This window comes from Tiliqua scincoides, chromosome 1, assembly GCF_035046505.1.
Source record: "Tiliqua scincoides isolate rTilSci1 chromosome 1, rTilSci1.hap2, whole genome shotgun sequence".
NCBI lineage: Eukaryota > Metazoa > Chordata > Lepidosauria > Squamata > Scincidae > Tiliqua > Tiliqua scincoides.
The window spans coordinates 255799585-255822785 of record NC_089821.1 but is presented as its reverse complement, the minus strand read 5'-3'; the positions used below and the strand labels follow the sequence as shown (position 1 = coordinate 255822785).

The window sequence follows — 23201 nt, the reverse complement described above, 5'->3', positions numbered from 1 at the left end:
TAATCTGGGAAAATCTCCCTGGGGTTGTGAAAATCTCCCTGTGGATAGAAGAAAAAAATGAAATTCAATTCCTGGGGATGGGAGATGGAAAACAGGAGACAGTACACAGGAGACAAGGAGTCTGTGGAACTCCTCGCCACAGCATGTGATGATGGTGCCTGGCGTAAATGTCTTTGAAAGGGAACTGGACAGATTTCTGGAGGAAGAGTCCATCACAGGTTACAAGCCGTGTGGATATGTATAGCCTGGGATAAGTCTGTCAAACTCCTTGCCACAGGATGTGGTGATGGCATCTGGCCTAGAAGCTTCTAAAAAGGGATTGGTCAGATTTCTGGAGAAAAAGTCCATCACGGGTTACAAGCCCTGAGGGTATGCACAGTTTGGGATGAGTCTGTGAAACTCCTTGCCACAGGATGTGGTGCTAGTGCCTGGTGTAGATGCTTTTGAAAGGGCACTGGAGAGATTTCTGGAGGAAGAGTCCATCACAGGTTAGAAGCCCTGTGGGCATGCACAGTCTGGGGTGAGTCTGTGGAACTCCTTGCCACAGGATGTGGTGCTGGTGCCTGGTGTAGATGCTTTTGAAAGGGCACTGGAGAGATTTCTGGAGGAAGAGTCCATCACAGGTTAGAAGCTCTGTGGGCATGCACAGTCTGGGGTGAGTCTGTGGAACTCCTTGCCACAGGATGTGGTGCTGGTGCCTGGTGTAGATGCTTTTGAAAGGGCACTGGAGAGATTTCTGGAGGTAGAGTCCATCACAGGTTAGAAGCCCTGTGGGTATGCACAGTCTGGAATGAGTCTGTGGAAGTCCTTGCCACAGGATGTGGTGCTGGTGCCTGGGGGCATGTGCCACCTCCTGGTTTGAGAAGGGGCTGCCCCAGAATGCCAGTGCAAGGGAGGCACCAGGATGCAGCCTCCTGCCGCCCTGCCTGCTGCCTGAGGCACCTGGTGGGCCCCTGAGCGAAGCAGGAGGCCGGAACAGATAGCCCTGGACCTGACCCAGCGACAGCATCACCAGTTTCACGTGGCCGCTCGTGAGCTGGAGGCTGCCGAGAGCATCACTTCCTCCTCTCGCTTCACCAGGCAGCGCAGCCGGGCCAAGCCCCGCCCCCTCCCTCGCGTCTGAGTCTCTCCCCACCCGGCTTCATTGGCTGAGCAGCTCTCCGGCCGTCTGCCGAGCCAGGAGCGCGGTCTGCGCATGCGGAAGCCGGCAACGCGTCCTCGCTGTGAAGCGCAGTTGAAGCGGGAGCGTCGACTCTGCAGCCGTTGCTGCTGCCCTTTTGAACTGCAGATGCGGGCTTCAGAGGGGCTGTTGTGGGGCGAGTGAAGCGCCCTGCAGGGCGGGAGGGGGACTGGGGGAAGAGAGGGCTTAGTGGTGGGGTGGGCTGTAGGGGGACTAGGTAGAGGCGCGCCTTGCAAGGGTGTGCTTGTGTTGGGGGGCAGGGGTGGGGCTGTGTCTGTGGGGGAGGCGACTCAGGAGGGGGGAAGACAGTAGGGAGGAAGGGGATAGGAGTGGGTTGTAGGGGCTTTGGGGAAGGAAGCCCCCTCCCCACTAGGTAGCGGGTGGGTGGGAAGCAGGCTCTGACCCAGGTTGAGAGGATGGGTGGAGAAGGAGCTGACATGGTGGAGACAGGTGAAGGCAACGTGGAAGAGGAGGAGGGTGGTGAGATGGTGAAGGTGGCACTGATGCCTCCCTTCGAGCAGAACGGGTGCCTCCTGGGCGGGGAGGCTGAGCACAGCAGCACCTCCACACCCTTGGTAACAACACTGAGCGATGTGGAGGTTGTAAGAAAGGCTTCTTCTTCTCTTACTCTCAACGAGCTCCCTGAGGTGGAGGCCATGCTGCCCTCTTCGGGGTCTGATATGAAGGTGACACTTCGGCTGTCCAAGCGCAGGCTGGTGGTGCTGGCTGTGTTCAGCATCTACTCGCTGGTGAATGCCTTCCAGTGGATCCAGTACAGTATATTGACCAGTATCTTCACGACTTACTATAAAGTCTCCAGCTATCAAATAGACTGGCTGTCTATGGTCTATATGGTGGCTTATGTACCCCTCATTGTACCTGCCACTTGGCTCCTGGACGTTCGTGGTCTCCGTCTCACTGCCTTGCTGGGGTCTGGACTCAACTGCCTGGGTGCCTGGATTAAGTGTGCCAGCGTTCAGCGGAACCTATATCCAGTCACTTTGATAGCCCAAATTGTGTGCTCTGTAGCCCAGGTCTTTATTTTGGGGCTGCCATCCCACATTGCCTCTGTCTGGTTTGGGCCTAAGGAAGTATCCACTGCTTGTGCTGTAGCTGTGCTGGGCAATCAGGTGAGAGGGAAAAAATCATGGAAGGGTTTTGGATCAGCAATGTGTGGGAGGGGTGATTGTGGGGGGGGGGGAATGTATGGAGAATTCTGTTTATGAATAACACTGATCTGAAGTGAAAAGAGCAAGAATAATTGCATTTAAGAAAAGGGGGAAAATGAGGGTCTTGTGGAACCTTAGTGACCAACACACTTATTTCAACATAAGCATTCATGGACTACTGTCCACTTATAACTGTACTACTTGTGTGTATCTAGTTCGACTAGTTGTGGTTGATTACTGGAAACCTTATCTGTATTGATGATCTACAACAGGCAAGGCAGGAGTATGTAGATATGTCTGAAGCAGATTGTAGCTTACTAAAACTTGTTCATGCAATATGTAAGATTTTGAAGCTAAAGGCAGCAGTAATCTTGAATAGGATTGTTCTGCGCATTAATTCTGAAGTAAGACTAGGGCTTACTTCCAGACAAGGGAGTAACAGGTACTCCGAGTGTATACAGAATTGCTGTCTTATTCCTCTTATTATTTTCCATGACTAGCAATGGGGACATAACGGTAGCCTGTGTAGCTTGATCTAGCTTTTTATTTAGAACTGTTCTAAATAATACAAAGAGAACAGATCCCAAAAGAAAAAGACTGGATGAAGAATTTAAACAAAGGCTGTAAATGAAGAATGGAAACAAAGACTGTAGCTTGGAAGTTTCCATATATGCCAACAAGTGCCTATTGAAGGCAAAAGGCATTTCTGATTTTTTATAGTTAAATCATATTCTTCTGTGAGAGGCTACTGAACATATCCAATCTTAGAACTTTGAAGAGTTCTTCATAATGGCAGGATCAATAAAATGAAGATGCCGATGTATTTCAAAATGAATAATTTCTTCCAATGCCTAGATACTACAAATAGGGAAAAATAGTGACTGAACAAATACTCTTATATAGAATAAGTACTTTATATGAAATGTCCCTGTACAAGTTGACCAGACAGTCTGTCTATTGTCCGACACTGATAACTTTAGTGTTGCATTTGAATCCAGGAAAAATTGTGTTCTGTACATAGTGTGCATCTAGATCAGCATTTTCGAAACTACAGCCTGTGGGCCATATCCAGCAGAACACTGAAGCCCTCACCACTGTGAGCAGCACTTATTTTTCCAGTTTGATGCTCAAAAAAGCCCACCTGATTTCTGGAGTATGACCCTCTGCATAGTTGTGTCTGCCTGGCAATCCGGGCACAAAGCTTGCTGGGGCAGTGGGCTACAGACACAACTGTCCAGAGCAGTGTTTCTCAAACTGTGGGTCGGGACCCACTAGATGAGTCGTTGGCCAATTTCAGGTGGGTCCCCACACAATATTTTATTTTTAATATATTAGACTTGATGCTTCAGTGGTATATGACTGCATTTGGGGAAATGTTACAGACCTGTACTTTGAACAGACTACTCTGTATATGCTTTTAACAATGATAGTCAATGGGACTTACTCCTGGGTAAGTGTGGGAAGGATTGCAGCTTAGGATTGTTAAAAATTTTCCTGCTTGATGATGTCACTTCCAGTCATGACATCACTTCCAGTGCATTCTGACAGATTCTCATTCTAAAAAGTGGGTCCCAGTGCTAAATGTGAGAACCACTGGCCCAGAGCATTGTGCTGCAGCAATTGGGTGAGCTTCTTGTGAGCATTGCACCAGAATGATAAGTGCTGTTCTGAATGGGGACTGCTTTTTAGTGCACAGCGGTCGCACGTTTGGTGACGGCTGGTCTAGATAAATCCATTAGCAGTTCCTGTGCTTCAGATTGATGAAGGAATACTTTTTCTTCCAACTTCTTTTTTTCACCCCCATGTTATATGATCTTTCAACTTATAAATCTTGTTCTTAGTTGAGGCTGATTTGTTTTCACAGCTGGGCACTGCAATTGGCTTCTTGTTGCCACCGGTTTTAGTTCCAAATACACCTAATGACATGGATCTCATGGGACATAACATCAGCATCATGTTCTACGGCACAGCAGGGGCATCCACTCTTCTCTTTTTACTAACAGTGCTTGGTAAGTAAAATGAACCTATAATGATCAAATGAGAAAAGTGGTCAGAATTTGGAATAAAATTCTAGCCCACAAATGAAGCTGTACTTGAAAATCTACTTCAAGGCCTAATTTGTTATTTAAATTTAAAATTAAGGAAGGTAATGTAAGCAAATATCATGGAAAGATATGACATGCTTTATAATTTTGATTTGGAATAACAATACACTGTTTTAAAAACTCATTTGCATATTTCATTTTATTTCTTCCTAGTGTTCAAGGAAAAACCTAAGTATCCTCCAAGCCAGTCTCAGTGTGCTCTCTTGGAAGTATCTGCAAAAGATTATTCCTATAAACAATCAATAATCAATCTGTTCAGAAACAAGCCTTTTATTCTTTTATTGATCAGCTATGGTGAGTACTTTAACTACTTATGTCTGGTGCAATATGGTCTAGTTGTCATAACCCCCCCTCCCACTATTATTATAGATCAGGGGGTCTCCAAACTATGGCTCAGTTGCCACATCTGGCCCACCCCAAGATTTTATCTGACCCACAGCAACTTTTTTGGGCAGTTTAAGCATGGCATTGTTTCTTTGTGTATTTCTCTTTTATTGTGAATCATATCATGTTGGTTACAAAAAAAGATCCAAGTAAAACTTATTTATTCATTTAACTTTCATTCATTCATTCACAAAACTGATTTTTTTTTTTGCCCACAAAAATGTGTAAAATATACAGTGTGGCCCTCAAAATGAAACATTTGGAGACCCTTGCTATAGGTTAATATTTGCATACTTTTGAAAACAGATCTTGACTGCCTCATTTTGGCCCAGATGAAGTTTCTGTTTATTCTTCAAGGGAAGCCCCATGTAGAGCATAATGCAGTAATCCAATCTTGTTGTAACTAACAATGCAATCCAAGACATGTCTACTCAGAACACATAGACGAACAGGCCTTGCTGAGGGAGAGTCAGCATGGCTTCTGTAAGGGTAAGTCTTGCCTCACGAACCTTATAGAATTCTTTGAAAAGGTCAACAGGCATGTGGATGTGGGAGAACCTGTGGACATTATATATCTGGACTTTCAGAAGGCGTTTGACACGGTCCCTCACCAAAGGCTACTGAAAAAACTCCACAGTCAGGGAATTAGAGGACAGGTCCTCTCGTGGATTGAGAACTGGTTGGAGGCCAGGAAGCAGAGAGTGGGTGTCAATGGGCAATTTTCACAATGGAGAGAGGTGAAAAGCGGTGTGCCCCAAGGATCTGTCCTGGGACCGGTGCTTTTCAACCTCTTCATAAATGACCTGGAGACAGGGTTGAGCAGTGAAGTGGCTAAGTTTGCAGACGACACCAAACTTTTCCGAGTGGTGAAGACCAGAAGTGATTGTGAGGAGCTCCAGAAGGATCTCTCCAGACTGGCAGAATGGGCAGCAAAATGGCAGATGCGCTTCAATGTCAGCAAGTGTAAAGTCATGCACATTGGGGCAAAAAATCAAATCTTTAGATATAGGCTGATGGGTTCTGAGCTGTCTGTGACAGATCAGGAGAGAGATCTTGGGGTGGTGGTGGACAGGTCAATGAAAGTGTCGACCCAATGTGCGGCGGCAGTGAAGAAGGCCAATTCTATGCTTGGGATCATTAGGAAGGGTATTGAGAACAAAACTGCTAGTATTATAATGCTGTTGTACAAATCGATGGTAAGGCCACACCTGGAGTATTGTGTCCAGTTCAGGTCGCCGCATCTCAAAAAAGACATAGTGTAAATGGAAAAGGTGCAAAAGAGAGCGACTAAGTTGATTATGGGGCTGGGGCACCTTCCTTATGAGGAAAGGCTACGGCGTTAGGGCCTCTTCAGCCTAGAAAAGAGACGCCTGAGGGGGGACATGATTGAGACATACAAAATTATGCAGGGGATGGACAGAGTGGATAGGGAGATGCTCTTTACACTCTCACATAATACCAGAACCAGGGGACATCCACTAAAATTGAGTGTTGGGCGGGTTAGGACTGACAAAAGAAAATATTTCTTTACTCAGCGTGTGGTCGGCCTGTGGAACTCCTTGCCACAGGATGTGGTGATGGCGTCTAGCCTAGACGCCTTTAAAAGAGGATTGGACAAGTTTCTGGAGGAAAAATCCATTATGGGGTACAAGCCATGATGTGTATGCGCAACCTCCTGATTTTAGAAATGGGTTATGTCAGAATGCCAGATGTAGGGGAGAGCACCAGGATGAGGTCTCTTGTTATCTGGTGTGCTCCCTGGGGCATTTGGTGGCCTGCTGTGAGATACAGGAAGCTGGACTAGATGGGCCTATGGCCTGATCCAGTGGGGCTGTTCTTATGTTCTTATGTTCAGAAGTAAGACCCATGGAGTTCAAGGGAGCTTACTCCTGGTTAAGTAGGCTTAGAATTGCAGCTGAAGGCATGTGTAACCATGACCAGATCTGTTTGTCTAAATGTGGATACAGGTGGGTGCACCCACAGTGGCTACCTGAGCACCCAGGAGCAAGGCCAGGACAAGGAATCCAAACTTGGAACTGGAGTTTTCAAGGGTAGTATTCAAGACAGGTTGAATTCCTGGATCAGTAGTTCTACTGATGAGATGAGATGACATGTCTGTAGTATTATCTGTATAATGCTTCAATTTGTTTGCCTTTTCAAACATTTTGAAATTGGTTTCAGTTTGTTTAGGAAGGAGAGAGCAAGTCAGATATTCATCAGCATATTGATGACACTTCACCAGCATATTGAGGGCACTTCACTCCAAATCCCTAGCCAATCTATCCCAGAGGTTTCACATAGATATTAAATACCACAGGAGGACAAGAACTCTATGGGGCTCTATAGGCCAACATTACTTTTTACTGTACAGCTTTGGGGCTGTTCAGGAAAAAAAGTAATGAATCTGTTTAAATATAATTAAATTGCCAAAGAGCTGAGCAACAGTCTGCTAGCATCGCCTCTAGAATTATTCACCTAGGTAGAACTGGAGGCATCACAAAATAGTGTTTCCAAGTCCCATCCCCACCAGATAATTCAGGAGGATGTTATAATCCTGAAAGTTTGGAAACTGCCCAAAGGTCCAGCTGAGCCAACAAGAGTCCTATCACATGCTTGAGCACCTTGCTCCAAAACTAAATATTTGAAACTGGTTGGAGATTGTCCAAAATGATGGAATTTGTACTGTAGTTATTTTAATGAACAGTTTCTCTTTGATTTATTGGAATTGTGCCTTCACTCAAGGAAGCATTAACTATTTGCCCCGCCAGACTTCTTCTGGCTGCATCATTCAGGAAGGGCAATGGTCGCGCATACAGGTAATTGACCTTGCATCTCCACGAATTTTGTGCTTTGGTTGCACCAACTTGATATCCATACAGACAGGACAAGCAATTGCCAAAGTGAAATACATTGCTTGTACAGGTGAAGCCTATTTATTCACGTTAGTTCCATTCTGTGACTCTGCACGAGTAACAAAAAACGCATTGTGCTAAATTCCATAGAGTTACCCAAATACACTGCAGCCTGACACTTCCAGATGGAAGGAAACTAAGGTAGCTGTTATCAATCCCCTCCGCTCTGCACTCAGCCCTCCCCGTTGCCAACTGCCCGGCTTCTTTCACAATTGGGATGCTGATCTTTTAAGAGTCCAGCCCTATTTGTTTCTACTCAGAAGTAAGCCCCATTGTAGTCAATGGGGCTTACTCCCAGGAAAGTGTGGAGAGGATTGTAGGCTATATGTCTTGCTTTGCTTGGTGGAAAGGCTTGCTTGTGTTGGTGTTTGCCTGCACCATCTCAATGGGGGGGATTTGGCAAACACTCCCTGGGTTTTTTAAAGCAATCCCCTCTGTTGCTACCACACCTGCCTGAGTGAGAGTGAGAGCTCCACCTTGCTGCACGTGTTCTGGCTACAGAGATTTTTGGCTCTTCCCCTCTTCAACCTCTTTGCTGGCTCAGGGTCTCCAGGAGTGTTACAGTGTTACAGTTCCTTGCAAGGGGAACCTCTTCCAGGGCCATTTCCCTGCCTGGGCAAGGCAGAGCCTTTTTGCAGTGTTTTGGGCTGCCTGGAAATGGATCGAGATGCCAGTGCAGGGCAAAGGAGGCAAAAGTGTGTGTTCCCCCACCCCATTCGTGTTGAGACAAATCCGCAGATAAAAAAATCCATGGATAAATAGGCTGCACCTGTATATCAATTATAGCATTCAAGTCAGAATGGTTACAAGTGACTTGAGCCACAAAATGTCTTACAAATGATCATAGCAGGCCACTGAGTGATCTTTATCTCTTCCACCTCCCCACGAGGGCATGATTTGATAAATCTTACAAATCTTACAATCCGATTCAACTTTCCAGCACTGATGCAGTTGCAATGCAGCCCCAAAGTAAGGAAACAAATGTTCCTGTATGTTGAAGAGGCCTCTGTGAGCTCTCCCCCGCCACAGGATGCAGTGCATGTCCCATTGGTATAGCTGCATTACTGCTGGAAAGTTGGATAGGACTGGATAAAAGAAGTAACTGACAGAATTGAACTTTTGCCACCATATTTTTCTTTCTTCAATTTTTAAAAGTAGTTATGATTCCCAAGTCGCTAGTTCTGTAGTTGCTCTTCACAATTTTCTCATAGGCTGTTAAAAACACCTCATATTTTTTTACCATTAGATTTCTGAGTTACAAAAAATCTGCCTATTGAAAATAAAAGAAATGGCCCTCTTTAATTAAATGAAACTAATTTTTCTCCCAGACATTAATATTTTTTCAATCTTTTAGTCAAGATTTAAGGATGAATCATAAATAGGATACTATAATTGAAATATTGAAGATAATGTATTTTCATACCTATCTCAAATTAGTAAATCTACTGCTTTCTTGTTTTTGTTCTGAACTGTCTTTTTTAATCATATCAGTAACCATAGCAGTACCTTAAATGTTCTTATTTATCATTGCAGGAATTATGACAGGGGCGTTTTATTCAGTTTCCACTTTACTAAATCAAATGATCGTAACTCATTATGAGGTAAGATTCTCTAGGTTTTCAGTTCTTGATTAGTTTTTCATAAAGGTTCCCATGAGTTACTGGGCAATCATTCTTGAATTGAGTTTCATTTTATCATTTCATTCAGGGCTGAAATGCATGAGAAAATTGTGATCAAGAGTCCCAATTTTTTTGTTCTTTCTTTAAAATAGTCATGAGGGAGGGGAAAACCAAAATTTTGATTTTTTTGAGCAGAACAATGATGCTGGGTAAGATTGGTGTAAAAGTAAAAGCAACTGGGAATCATAGATAATGGAGTCCTCATTAGCTAAGTAGACAAGTTTCTGCAGAGCAGGAAATGAAAGAGAGGAAATCTGTTCTCAGTGAAATCGCCTCCTCCATGTGTTTGTATCTTGTATACGCATCTATCTATAGTGGGAAGTGTGTCCTACCCATTTTTGCCTCTTGTGGCTCTGTACAAGAAGTTTTTTGCAAGAAGCTTTGGAAAACAAGTTGGCATAATGTAACCGAGAATCTTGCGTAAACCTCTCACTCTTGTGCAGAGAAAGCAACATGTGCTGGCCTGCTATAGTTCTGTGATGTACACTGAACTCAAGGTACCATATGGCCTACTGGCTTGAGTTGCCCTAAATAATCCCTTCTGTTGCCCAAGAAAAGTCTATACCAAAGCATGACAAGTGGATAATAGAACATGAAAATGGAGGTGTTCCTGAAGAGCCAAACTGAGCTTAGTAGACCAAGGACTACACCAATGCTAAGTGAAAGTTCTCATCTTTTAAATCTTGCCAGGGCTTCCATTTTCTCATCAGGCTTCTAGAGATTTTTCCTTTTTATGCATTGGTACACAAATGTATTCCCAAAAACTCAATGGCTATAAACACAGCGTAACTTCGGTTTTCTGAGGGGAATCTTACTGGTATGCATCCTTCCGCCCCGCTCCTCAGTATGTATAATTGCTTTTGGGTTGTTCAGTTTCTTTGCCCTCAAATGGACTGTACTCACATAAGTAACAAAATAAATCCCAGATCCAGCAGATGACCTGAGGGTGAGTTTCAGATACATGAAAGCAGTTGTTTGTAAAATGGATCAGCTGTTCAGTCAGAAGTGGTGTTCTTCTTTTTTCACCCTCTTGAACCATTCTCTTTACTTGTTTGAATCCAGTTGCGTAGTAAAAATATTGAAGGATAAGTAATTTCAGGCATCTTAAGTGCCATTTACAGGACAATTATGTACAAATCCACTGGAAAATCCTTCTTGTTACAACATGCAAAAAATAGTGGCTGCATGAACATGCATTGATGCAATTGCATAATTCCAAATTGGAGCAATAATAGGAAAGCAAACAAAGAAGAGATGGTATGTGTGGAATGTTAATAAGCAAAAAAGATGGCATTGAAGTCCTTGAAGAAGCAGTGAAGAGAAAAACCATCCATCACCTAGATTCTCTGCAGTCTAGGAAACTTGGGCACCACCATGTGTGTGCGAGTGTGTGTTTTATTGATGGTTTTATTTGTTCGTAATGGTGTAATTTCTGGATAGCATCCAGCCTAGCACTCTGTTGTCAGAAGCTCCTTCCATGAGCAGAAGAAGCAAGCTGCTTGCAGAAGGGCTCCTTGTGCAAGTAGAATGCTCCTTTCATTCACCAAGGGAGCTTCTGACAACAGAGCACGAATCTAGATGTTGCCCAGAGAGATAATATTGTCCTGTGTTCTGTTGAAAACTGGAAGTGATATACATTTAATAATAAAGTGAAATCCATGGACTTGTAAATTCCCTGCCTGTTATTAGCAACAGTTCCATTGATGAATGTTTGGCTAGTTGATAAAGTATCCCTTGTCTAAATTACTCTCGGAAAGAATTAATTTTCCTCAGTCCTTGACATATAGTAACAGCAGGTTGATCCAAACAAGCATGTTTAGTTTGGGGTGAAGGCTGACACTGTGGTGGTGTTCCCTCCTCCATGTGTATTCATATTCTTGTAGTAAATAGGCCATTGCTTATAAATACTTTCATAACCAATTGTTCAAAGGGAGAAGAAGTGAATGCTGGGAGGATTGGCCTGACGCTTGTGGTAGCTGGAATGGTGGGTTCGATTATTTGTGGTGTTTGGCTGGATTGCACCAAAACATACAAGTAAGTATGTGAGTAGAAAAAGAAATGGTAAAATGTATTTGTCCTGCTGACTAATTATGGGGTGTACTGTAGCATAGGTGGGTTGGACAGCCAATAATTAATATGGTATGCAGGGGACAAGTGGCAGGAAAAAATATACTGTATGTTATGCTGTATACTAAAAGCCCAACCATAGTGCATATAAAGTACTCCCTCATAATGAGCAGCTGGAAGGTCACACTTACCTGCTTCTGATGTAGTCACAGATGTAAGTATCATTAAATTTCAAAGGATTCTTTGAACACCTGTTCATGTCTCTTGCCAAAATGCCAATATTTTAAACCCATAGGGCATGACCATAGGATGAGTAGGTACTATTAGGAAAATTTGCATCGTGGGCTCGCAATGCGTTAGCTCCAGTGCTAGGTCTGCTACAAGGCTCACAAACGTGCCTTATGGCACATGTGCAACAGTGCATGCTAGCGGTGAGCCAGAGTGCAAAGATTTGGATCGGACCTTCAGTCAGACAGCACATTTTTCAGCAGTGGCACTGATAGTCACCTAAAGAGCTATCTCCATGCTTATTAATAAGGTTCAGAGGTCAGACTAAGATTTCATTTAAGAGCGCATTTTGGGGCATCAAATAACTAGTCTGTGAAACCTATTTACTTAAATTTTTAAATAATATAGACAGCCCAGAACCTAGGAGAGGGGGATAAAGGGAGTAATTTGTACCTGGGCACAGGGTCAAAAGGGGGGCCCAGGAGCCAAAGGAGGGGACCCAGAAATTTCCTGGGAACTGGCATTTTCCTATCTACTGAGACATGTTGTCTGTATGGTATGCTGGAGACACTGCCATGACTGGGGATATTGGGGACATTACTGATTCCACATGGGTGGGTAGACCTGGACTCCAAAGACTTTTCCAGCTGTCTCTACCCTCTCCTCACCCTGCTTTGCCCCTCCCTGCCCCTATTCTGCTCACCCATCACCACCCTCCCCTGCTCTGTTTCACCCCTCTCCCTTTGCAAAGGGGCCCAAAAGAAACTTTGTACCCCCTGATAAAATTCCTCTTGGAGGCCCTGAGACAGCCTGCCTTGGGCAAGGATGGGGAAGTGAAATTGAAATGTCTCATACATTTGAACTGAGTATTTGAATTGCAAATAAGTGTTGTTTAAAAGACTTTAAGTACTCACTTAAATTATAATTCTATCTTTTTATAATTCTAACTTTTTATCATATCACCTTTCCATGATGTTTTTAGGCAGACTACATTAATTGTGTACATTCTCTCATTTGTTGGGATGGTCGCGTTTACATTCACCTTGGACTGTGGGCACCTTGTAGTTGTATTTGTGACTGCAGGAGTTCTTGGGTAAGGAGGCATAAAAGTTATTAACAAAACATACTGATGTATCAGTGCTTTTGTTTGTTTTGTGGGATATTAAATTTTTTATTACATGCTGCCTTGAATCTATGTGAGAAATTGTTCTTAAATAACATAAGGTGGATTAAAAAGTATTTTTCCTTCCGAATGGGTTTTCATAATTGCATCTTGGAGTTTGTGGTTATACTGGAATATACCCTGCGGATAAACCTAATGGTGAAAAATTAGTTGCTTTTGGCATACCGTCTTTATAAAAATTGCTGCTAACCTGAACTTTGAATTTTTTGACAGCTTCTTTATGACTGGCTACCTCCCCCTTGGTTTTGAGTTTGCTGTGGAAATTACATACCCAGAGTCAGAAGGTACCTCATCAGGGCTTCTGAATGCATCAGCACAGGTAAGTAACAATACAATCCAGTGCATGTCTTCTCAGAAGTAAGCCCTACTGAGTTCAGTAGGACTCTCCTAGTAAGTGTGTATGGGATTGCGGCTTGAGGGAAAGTGTTAAAAAGCTTAGTGTGCTGGAATAGTTCACACTTAATTCAGAGTTTAAGTAACTTGGTTCCAAAATTAGGTAGGGTATATACAGGTCCAGCCTTGTTATACACCTATTTGACTCAACACGAATGGCCACTGCAGATGAGCTGATCCCTGGAGAAGGGAAAAAATGCATCCCTTTAAAATCAGTTTAAAAAACTGAACAGTCCTTTAACAATAGCCTCCTTAATGATACAGAGGGTAGCTGGCTGACAATCCATCAATCCTTCTCTCTCTCCAGGCGACCCCTCCCTTCCTCCTGAGCACATGAAAGAAAGGTGATCACTTTGCATTGGTGAAGGGAGGGGCTGCGCGAAGCGCCTTTGTAAGCGCTTGAAGGAGGACTGATTGATGGATTGTCTTCTTAATGACTCTTATCTTACATCACAAAGGTCAGCAAGGCTGTTTTTAAATCACCTGAGCAAAGAAACTTTGTTTTTTAAATTGATTTGCTATAGTGCATTTTTTGCCATCCATGTGAGTGCTTGGAAGGGAACCTATGCGAATAATGAGGCTCAACCTGTATGCTTCTTTAAAATCTCATGCATGTATATATGACATAGTGGGCATTCAGCTATGTAAAAATCAGAACTTTACATATAGGCTAATGAGTTCTGAGCTGTCTGTGACTGATCAGGAGAGAGATCTCGGGGTGCTGGTGGACAACTCGATGAAAGTGTCAACCCAATATGTGGAGGTGATGAAGAAGGTTAATTCCATGCTTGGAGTTTTACTCCCAATGTAAGTTTTACTCCCCTTTGCAAGGGAGGGGGTGAGGGCAGCAATGTGATCCACAGGATCATGTCGCTAATGGAGGTGTATGGAGGGGTGCTTATGGAGGGCTGTTGCAAGCTGCAGGAGGTGTGGGGAGCACCTCTCAGCCATCCACAGGCCTCCCCCAGGCTTAGAATGTTCAAAAGGAGCAATTGCTAAGCACTTTCTAGGTGTGTCTGCAAACAGTAAGTGCTTTGTAATCACTTCGTCTGAACATTCTAAGCCTTGGAGAGGTTTGCTGGGCTCCCCGGACCTCTTGCAGTTTGCAGCAGCCCTCTGTGACTATAAGCACCCCCTTACACCCCAGTTAGCAACATGATCATGCGGATCGTGTCGCTGCCTCTCCCCTGACCCTTAAAGAAACTGGGGACCTTTACACGAGCTGGTGGGTCACAACCCACTAGTTTGAGTACAACCGGTATACAGATTAGTGCTACAGTGATCTTATTTATCTTGCAGCAACTATGCTGAAAACATTTGGAAACCAAATATGGGTATCATTGGAAATTGCATTAGTACAGTGTGGTATGTTTTCACAAGAATTTGCTATTTCGTTAGACAGAGAAGTAGCTGTATGGAGATAGTCAAGCTATCATGTTTGGGTGACACCAGTCTGTTCTTGTATCCTTGCTTGTTCTGTTTTTTCTAGCTGCAGTGAAAGATGTTTACTCAAACCCTTTTCACTGGGATCACAGGAGGACTGCAGTGCTTTTATTGTTGTTTGTACAAATGGTAGCATGTTCTGTCCATACTGACAAAGCACTGCTATGATCTGCTTGGAGAGTGGAGGCTGGATAAATCCATTGGATTGAAAGAAAACAAAATTGGGGACCAGCCCTTTTGACACTGCATAGTGTAATTGCAGTATTTGTAGTATAGTGTCCCTATGGTTAGAACAAATGCCTTGAAGGTTTTATCCATGATGAACAGTGCAGACATTCTGGATAAGAAATAACCTGAAATTCCTTATGGTCAATTTACAGATATTTGGGATTATCTTTACGTTGATTCAAGGAAAGCTGACAACTGATTACGACCCACGTGCAGGGAACATTTTTCTTTTTGTGTGTATGTTTATAGGCATCATTTTAACAGGTAACCTAATCCTTTTTAATGTCTTTTGTTTTTACAGGCAAGCAGTGAATAATGTGTATTGCCACTCAAAAGTAGAGGTAGTAAAGTTTCTTCAGTGCAGAGGTTCCCAAACTTTGTTCTCTGTGCCCTTAGTATCGCCATAATTTTTTCATGGTTCCCTGCTTTCCCGTAGTACAGGAGTGTCAAACATAAGGCCTGCAGGCTAGATGTGGTCCAGGGAAGTTCTTTATGTGGTCCACAGGCTCTCCCAGTACCATCATCAGCTGCTGAGCTGTGCTGAAGTTTCACTGCTAAAAGATCAGCCTGCATGATAATTGGGCTCTCCCATCTCTTGAAAACATGATTATGATTTGCATATTTTCTCTTCTACTATGTGCAGCTAATGAGTTCCTAAGTGAGGAAAAAAGTGCATATTTCTGGTCATGACCTACATTTCATGACCTGCATTAATAATATCACTTCCAGCCCTTAGCAGGCTTCATGAATGGTATTTGGCCTGCTGTATGAAATGAGTTTGACACCCTGCTGTAGCACCTTCAAGATATCCTGTGACATCCCTGTGAGTTGGTTATAGTGCCATTGGGTGCTATGGCTCACAGCTTGGGAACCGTGGCATAAGTTAACATTTCTATACTTAAAATGTTTAAATCATTTTAGGAACTTAAAATCATATACAAATTATTAAAACTAATGAAGCAGCAGATTGCTTGATTTTGGCTACTTCAGAATGGAAAAGAGGGAATGGGGATAATGGCATGTTAAGTCATTTAAAAAGTAAGGGGGGAGAGCTATTAATATTAGAACAGGATGCGAGTAAAGAAATCATTCAGGGATAGAGGCTACTAGTGTCCCTTATTGTGATGCCAGAAAACAATGCAATGTTAAATATTTAGGTGAGTAAAGCTATGTACAGTGGGTCCTCAGTATCCATGGGGGATCTGTTCCCATACCCCCTATAAATATTGATCTCCGCTGATGCGGAAAGCCCTCAAAGTACCTTCCAGACATGACTGGAAGCACCTTCTGGATGTGTTCAAGAGCTCACTGAGTTCCTTCAGACAGGGCGCAATCCTGTGCTGCGCTGGAAAAAGCAAGCCATGAGGATTGCACTGTACCCAGCGCAGGATTGTGGCCACAAGCGGCTCAGCCAGAGGCAAGAAGAAACATTTCCCCTTACCTCTGGGTAAGGACAGCTTGTGCCTATGGGTCTCCTCAAACTTATGCCACCTCTTGAGGTGACACAAGTCCAAGGAGAGCGAATTGAAGCCGCTCCATTCTCCCCAGGAATGGGTGTTGGGATCCGGCATAACTGCTGGATCCCAGCCCTGCCTCACCTCCCCCTACCTCCCCTTGCTGTTTGTGTTGGCCCAGGGGGGCTGACGCAGCAGGGGAATGACCACAGAGGCTTGATTCAGCCTCCGTGTGTCGGCGCATCTCCTTGCGCTGATGTGGCTTCCTCCTGAGGAGACTCCCTCCTGGGCTGGCGCAAGGGACTTGTGCCGGCCCAATCCTGGGTCAGGATTGCGCCCATGGTCAGCACTCACGTTGTGTCAAATCTGTGGGTGCCGAACCTGCGAATGACAAGGGCCAACTGTAACAGTTGTTGTGGGAGCAAGGCACTAGTGCAGTTCAGATGTAACTATTTTAGTGCTAAGTGAAGGAATTTTGGAGAACACAGGCATTGCATGCTTTCTCCTCATGCCCAATGGGTTTGGTTACAGAGAATGAAAATGTTTGCCTTTGGCTTAGAACAAACTGCAGTTCTGTGTTTTGCATGAACTTGGGGAACTGTGGCTTGTTCTAACTCTTCATTTCTTTAAGTAAACAAGGATCAAGTGATGGTTGCTAATTCAGCCAGTAGTGGGTACCACTGAAGACAAATCTACAAAATGTGTTATACAGGTTGCTTTCAGGAGTTCAGAATCCTAATTGTTTTTTAATCTGTCTGACTAGCTGTCCCCTGCAACATCTCTAGCTTCCTTAGACCATAAGCTTTATTCAGACAAAAAACCTATTCAGTCCCCAAGTTCAAAATTTCCAGTATACCTCACTCGAGCCTCCCTCCCCAGTTCTTATTTCAGCATATGTGATAAATGTCTTCTAGTATCTAGGGCAATAAGTTGATGAACCTTTTACTTGTTCCAGTTTGAAGCATCACCAGGAAAGTAAATTTGCAGATTGAAGAATGTAACAATAAGGCATGTACTGTGTATCTTGCACCAATATTCAGAGTGATGAATATGTTGAAATTTATACGCACTATCTTTTCTCTTCTTTAGCTTTAATCAAATCAGATTTGAGAAGACACAATGTGAATTCAGGGATTACAAATGTTGACAATAAATCTGTAAGTAATTTGTTTAAATTTGCTGACGTGACTGACCACAGATACGTGACACACGGCACAAGACTTTTGAATATAATTGGATCTGGTTGCTTTGAGGGTATAGCAGAGTATATTTCAAGTCAGCTTGCTATTATTTAATAATGCTTTTAGGATGCACACTTTATATTCTCTTGTCTTCCCATATGTGTCTTTTTTTCCCTTTTCTGAATGTCTCAACAAAATCAGTTGCTGCTTATTTTTTGATTCCCTTGTAGATATAAGGAATAAGTTTGCCAGCCTTGTCCTCCTAAACCATTTTAGGATGGGAAACGTACCATTGGTGATCTGTGTTTGGAGAACATGCATCCTTTCATTGGTTGAGAGATGAAAAGCATACCACTTCTTGTTAGAAATTAAGTAAAATGTGTTCTTACACAGAACTGAATGCCTTTGACATCGCCACCCCTCTGCCCATATGTACTTGTTTAGAAAATAGTCAAACTGGAGAGTTGCTTATCATCTAATGACTGGTCTTGCATGGGTAGCTGATCTGTAGCAATAGGCTACAAACAGTATATGTAACAAAGTAGGGAGGGTGTAGGATGGGAGTTCTTAATGGTCATGTGTTGATGCCCATTCTTGCTGTTTAAACATGTTGCTAGTACAGTATGTTAATGCTAGTTCAGCAAGTTTTGAGGCTGAAATAATTAATGACTCAATAAACATGATGTTTGTGTTTCTGTGACTCTTTTCCTTAGGATTTGTAAGAAGTTTACAGGAACCATTCTCTCTTTTTGCTAATATTCTGTCCAAGTTAATTTCCACTAAATTTTGCGTATTGTAGTTTCCCAATTCAGAGCCCAAGGAATGTCTTGATTTGCCTACAGTGCAACTTCGAGAATTGTTAATTAACCAACAATTTTATTTCCCCCACAGTTGGCAGTTGACAGTTTAACTGAAAAGGAACAGAATAAAACTGCAGCAAGCATCTGAAGCTGAGAGAAACCCTAGAAAGGCTCAATCGTGTTATCACATGGACCGGGAGCAACTTGATATATGGTTTCAAGAACTGTATGTCTAAAGTAAATAAGAGTTCCTGTGCTACCTGTTCTACTTACCTATGAACTAAGGGTGCACACATGCTGCAGAGGATGTATTTTAGTAACTACTAATGGTGGCACTCTTCAACATTTTATTTTAGTTGTTAGTTGCACAACTGAATGATTTCCCTTACTTTTCTGAAAGGTTTGTTCTTCCACAAAGTATATAAGACATCTTAAGTCTATGGCAAAGGGTCGATAGGCTCTGATTAAAGTCAGCACAACTAATTTACATTCTAAATCCACTGTTTGGTATAGATTAACAGTATATTTTAATTTTTTTTACTGTAAATATATTGGAAATTTTAAAGTGCCCTTCTATAGGAGGGATGTGGCTGCTAGCACAACAAACTCAGATTTTGAACAGGTTATACTGTACAGTATATTTGTCATTTTTGTTGGTTTTGGGAAGATTGAGGATTATCAAATCTTTGTGTCCAAGTATAGGTGAGAGAAGTGCACACCCATATTTATTGGAAACATTTGATTGTATAATGACTTTTGAACGTAAAGACTTTTTGAATTTTTTGAGTTCCAATCTCCTGGAGCCACACCAATCCTGACTCTCCTTTGCCTTCTGAAAATGTGTGCAGGAAGGTGGCAAATAGACATGTTTTTGTAATGTGTGAATGGCAAAAAAGCATTGTCATAGCTTACAAAGACACATGACTGTAGCCATTTTCTTGTGTCACCCCGTGTGTGATTACAATATTAATTTTTTAAAAATGTAGCAAGGGACCTTTGGAACAAATGGAAAAATACTGTTCAAGCACACAGTGGACTCAGTCCACTGCTTCAGCTGGTCAGGGATGTGTGCACGTTTACAAGAATTCTGTGCCTTTTCCTGCTGAATCATGTAAAGAGGAACGTGACTAAGGTTTTAGTGGTTCCCTCTGATGTTGCAAAGGGATAATGCTGTTGTGTATATTCAGTATCTGATGTTTGCTGACTAGGATGAAATTTGTTCAGTCTTAACATGTTTTATGTGGAAAGTGTGTCTCTTCAATATATTTCATGTCACTTGAATAAAATTTGCCTGGGAGAATATAATGGTTAACTTTAAATGGAAAATGAAAGTGGGAGGCAGAGCCCATTGCTGTTGCTGCTACTGCACTGGTTTCCAGCTACATATGGATTGTTTCAGTGACATTGTGTGTTTTTCATTTCTCTATGAGGGATACATGTTGCTTGTCTTGTAAAGGCTTCTGATGTGATATGTACAGCTACTCTACAGTATCCATGTCCAGTAATTTACAGGTAAAGGGCATTGTCAAACTGCAGTACAGTGCTTTGTAGTCCCACTAAACTCACTGAGAAAGTTAAGCATGTCCCTGAAAACCTCTATCAAAAAAGATGGGACTTAAATGCTTAATTTTGACTGACAGTTGTGAGATAATTGAGAAATGCCTATTAGAATGTAAAGGAGAGCACTGAAGTAGACCCTTTTAAGTAAACAAGTCTTATGTTACTACTTGCATTCCAAATTCTGCCTTACTAGTTCTTTGTGGAGCATATGGAACTGTCTAGCATGTCATGCAACTTCCATCTAACAAAACTGCCTCTTTCACTATGACCTAGGTGAGAAATTTATTTGTTCTTGTCCTGTTAGTATTATCATCAGCACCAACCCTTCGGGGTATGCATTTGTTCCAATTATAACTACTCTGTATACATGGGAGTCTTTTTTGAGAATTCATAAAGGATAAAGTGGGACTTTGATCAGGCAACATTTTTTGCCAATATTGCTTCACTTAACACAGCATATAAACCTACCAGCCTCTCCCAGTCCAAAGATGTCAGCAATCATGCTGAACACACTCTGGAATCAATGGGGCTTTCTTTTTGTTGTTTTGGGATAACTTTTTTGAAGACAATAAAGACAATCTTTCTACTGTCCGTTGCCAAGTAGCTTGTCCCTATAAACATCCAGGGACATTCTATTTTAAATGGTTTGCAATTTCCTCAGTATATTTCAATGATTTGTCCATGTGCAAACTTTGAAAGCCCCAAAGTTGGGTGACATCCATGTAAGATGCTCATTCCACCCTTCAGAATGTGTGTAGTCTGCTTAAGGGAGAGGGGCAGCAATGCCAGCTCCCTGACTAGAGCTCTAGAACAGGGGTCGCTTTTCAGCTGAAGTGCACAGATCAAACATCTGGCCAGATCAAACATCTGGCACGGTGTCGAGGGTCAGAAAAAAAATTAAAGATAAAATTTAAATAAATACATTGGAGATGGATTTAGATGAATGAATAAATGGGTTCAAATGTCCAGCATTTCTCCAAACACTAACATAGCCCAAAGCACACACTTAAATGGACCCCCATTCCCCCACCCCACAAGCACAACTCCAGTTGTGTTTGGTCAGCCGGGCCAGAGGCTCTCAGAGGATCAGAGGCTGGCTGCAGACAGCATCTGGCCCCTGGGCTGGGGTTTGGAGACCCCTGCTCTAGAAAATTGGGTACTCTGTGCCAACATTTGGACTAGAGATGACCACTCATAGAACCCTAATTATAGGTGAGCAACTTGAGTTTTTAGTACATAAATTGTCATTTTTTTTTCTTAATCTATTGGTCAGTTAATTTAAAGCAATATTTCAAATAATTTTGACCAACTCCTATTCTAGGCACAGTTGATGTCTACAGATTCACTGTCTAACAGGCATATTTCAAAATCCAGGTATTTTCACCACTATCTGTAACTGTGCATCATTTGCATCTGAATGCTGCCAATTTGGCGGGGGGGGGGGAATGATGATTAACCCCTGCTAATTGGGTAAGAGGCACTTTTTCAAGTGGGTGCTCCTTTTTTTAGCAAGGGGAGAGTAACTGGCCCATCTCACCCCAGCAGTGTCTGTTCTAGTGGCTGTCTGCTGGTATTCTTTTGCATCTTTTTAGATTGTGAGCCCTTTTGGGACAGGAAGCCATTTAGTTATTTGATTTTTCTCTGTAAACCACTTTGTGAACTTTTAGTTGACAAGCGGTATATAAATACTGTTAATAATAATAATATAATGACTACTAACTCTTGTTGGAAGAAAATACTTGATTTTTAGAAGTATCTCTTGCAGGAGAGAGCATTTCTGTCAAGCCTTTCCATATAACTTAAAAGAGCCAGTACTGATGGTTCACCTCTCTATTCACCTCTGGTCTAGTATGGTCTTTTGGGCCTTTAAGAGATTAATTTTCTTTCCTTCTCCATTCACCATCTTGCATGCTAATCCTGCTGAGTTCCCTGTTTATATTTTTTGCCAAATTAAGTTACTCTCTGCAAATTTCCAAATAAGTTTGACATGGCAGAAAACCTGCTGGGCTCTTGAAAACAAAGCATTTCTGGTAATAAAGTCTTAATTGCTGTGAAGATTGACTACTTCTGAAATAGGACTATGGAATGTCTGCTCTGAAATTTCAGGAATATATTAGCAAGAATATATTCCTGTTAAGTTAAAAGTAAAATAGGAAAAAATGCACTGCCTAGCAAGATGGTTGCTACCCAATTGCTGCTATTGCTGCTATCACATAAACCCAACCTTGGAGCAAGTAGCATATATTATGTGCATACTATATTTTTGGTGAGATCAAATCACCTTAATAACAGACTGCAGGAAAAAAAAATATGTCTAGAAGCTTTGCATTCTTTGTCATCATGTAGCCACCTTTGACATTTGGATCATGTCCTAGTTTTCAATACGAGGAAATATCGGATCAGTATTTGATACCAAATAAGTTTTTTATCCTGTATGGTGTACATTAATGCTGTGTCTTTTTCCTCCTTAAAAGGGATAAAAGAGTCAGTAAGTTAGGTTGGGTGTGGAAGTCAAATTCTCTAACTCTGTGGATGGATGCTTCTGTTTTGCAACCATCCTGATCAAATAAGTTGGGGAACCTTCTTGATTTTTCCTATGTAATGTCATGTTGACCACACAGCTAGGGTTTCAGCTGGCCCTATGATTAATCAACAGGTTGGCTGAAAGCTTGTAAACAATTCTTGCTTAACATTTTCTCCATAGAGAAACTTTTTTAATGACTTGTGCTGCATCTTCTGTTTTTCCTGCCAACGTGACTGATCTGTAGTACAGATTGTCTTTTGGGAGATTGACCTATTTGTCTGGCTAATCATAGTAACAGCTTAAGACACTCTAGTGTATTGACAACAGAATGAACTTTCAGATCTGCCCATGTTCTGGTCATGATCATGAATTATAAAAGATTTAGCCAAAATGAATGTTAAACGTGTGCGCACACATGCTTTCCAGGCTATTCAATTGATATGTTACAGGCATTGTGTGAAACTCAGGCACTGTGAAGAAGCCTAGCATTTTTCGGCAAAGTATGAAAGAAACTTCTTTCATTCTGACCTTACATACTTTACCTAGGGGTTGTATAGAATGCCTAGGTATTCTATAAAATGCTTATGATTTTTTAAGTTAGAGTGATTTCATATTTTGCCATCATTCTGAATGCCTTGCTCATTCTACACAATGGTGAAGCTTCACACAATACCTGTACAAAAAGGTAACTAGTCATCTTGGTTCACTTTT

The 23201-nt window shown here is 42.3% G+C and overlaps 1 protein-coding gene across 1 annotated transcript; it reads left to right on the top strand.

Moving 5' to 3' along the window:
* The first annotated feature begins 1596 nt into the window (after positions 1-1596).
* On the top strand, positions 1597-19079 carry FLVCR1 (FLVCR choline and heme transporter 1). The gene is made up of 10 exons (XM_066611722.1): positions 1597-2310; positions 4214-4358; positions 4608-4748; positions 9284-9351; positions 11360-11463; positions 12707-12817; positions 13121-13226; positions 15124-15235; positions 17515-17582; positions 18498-19079. Exons 1-10 carry the CDS (start codon positions 1597-1599, stop codon positions 18552-18554), a joined length of 1626 nt encoding a protein of 541 aa, XP_066467819.1. The 3' UTR covers positions 18555-19079.
* The last annotated feature ends 4122 nt before the right edge of the window (positions 19080-23201 follow it).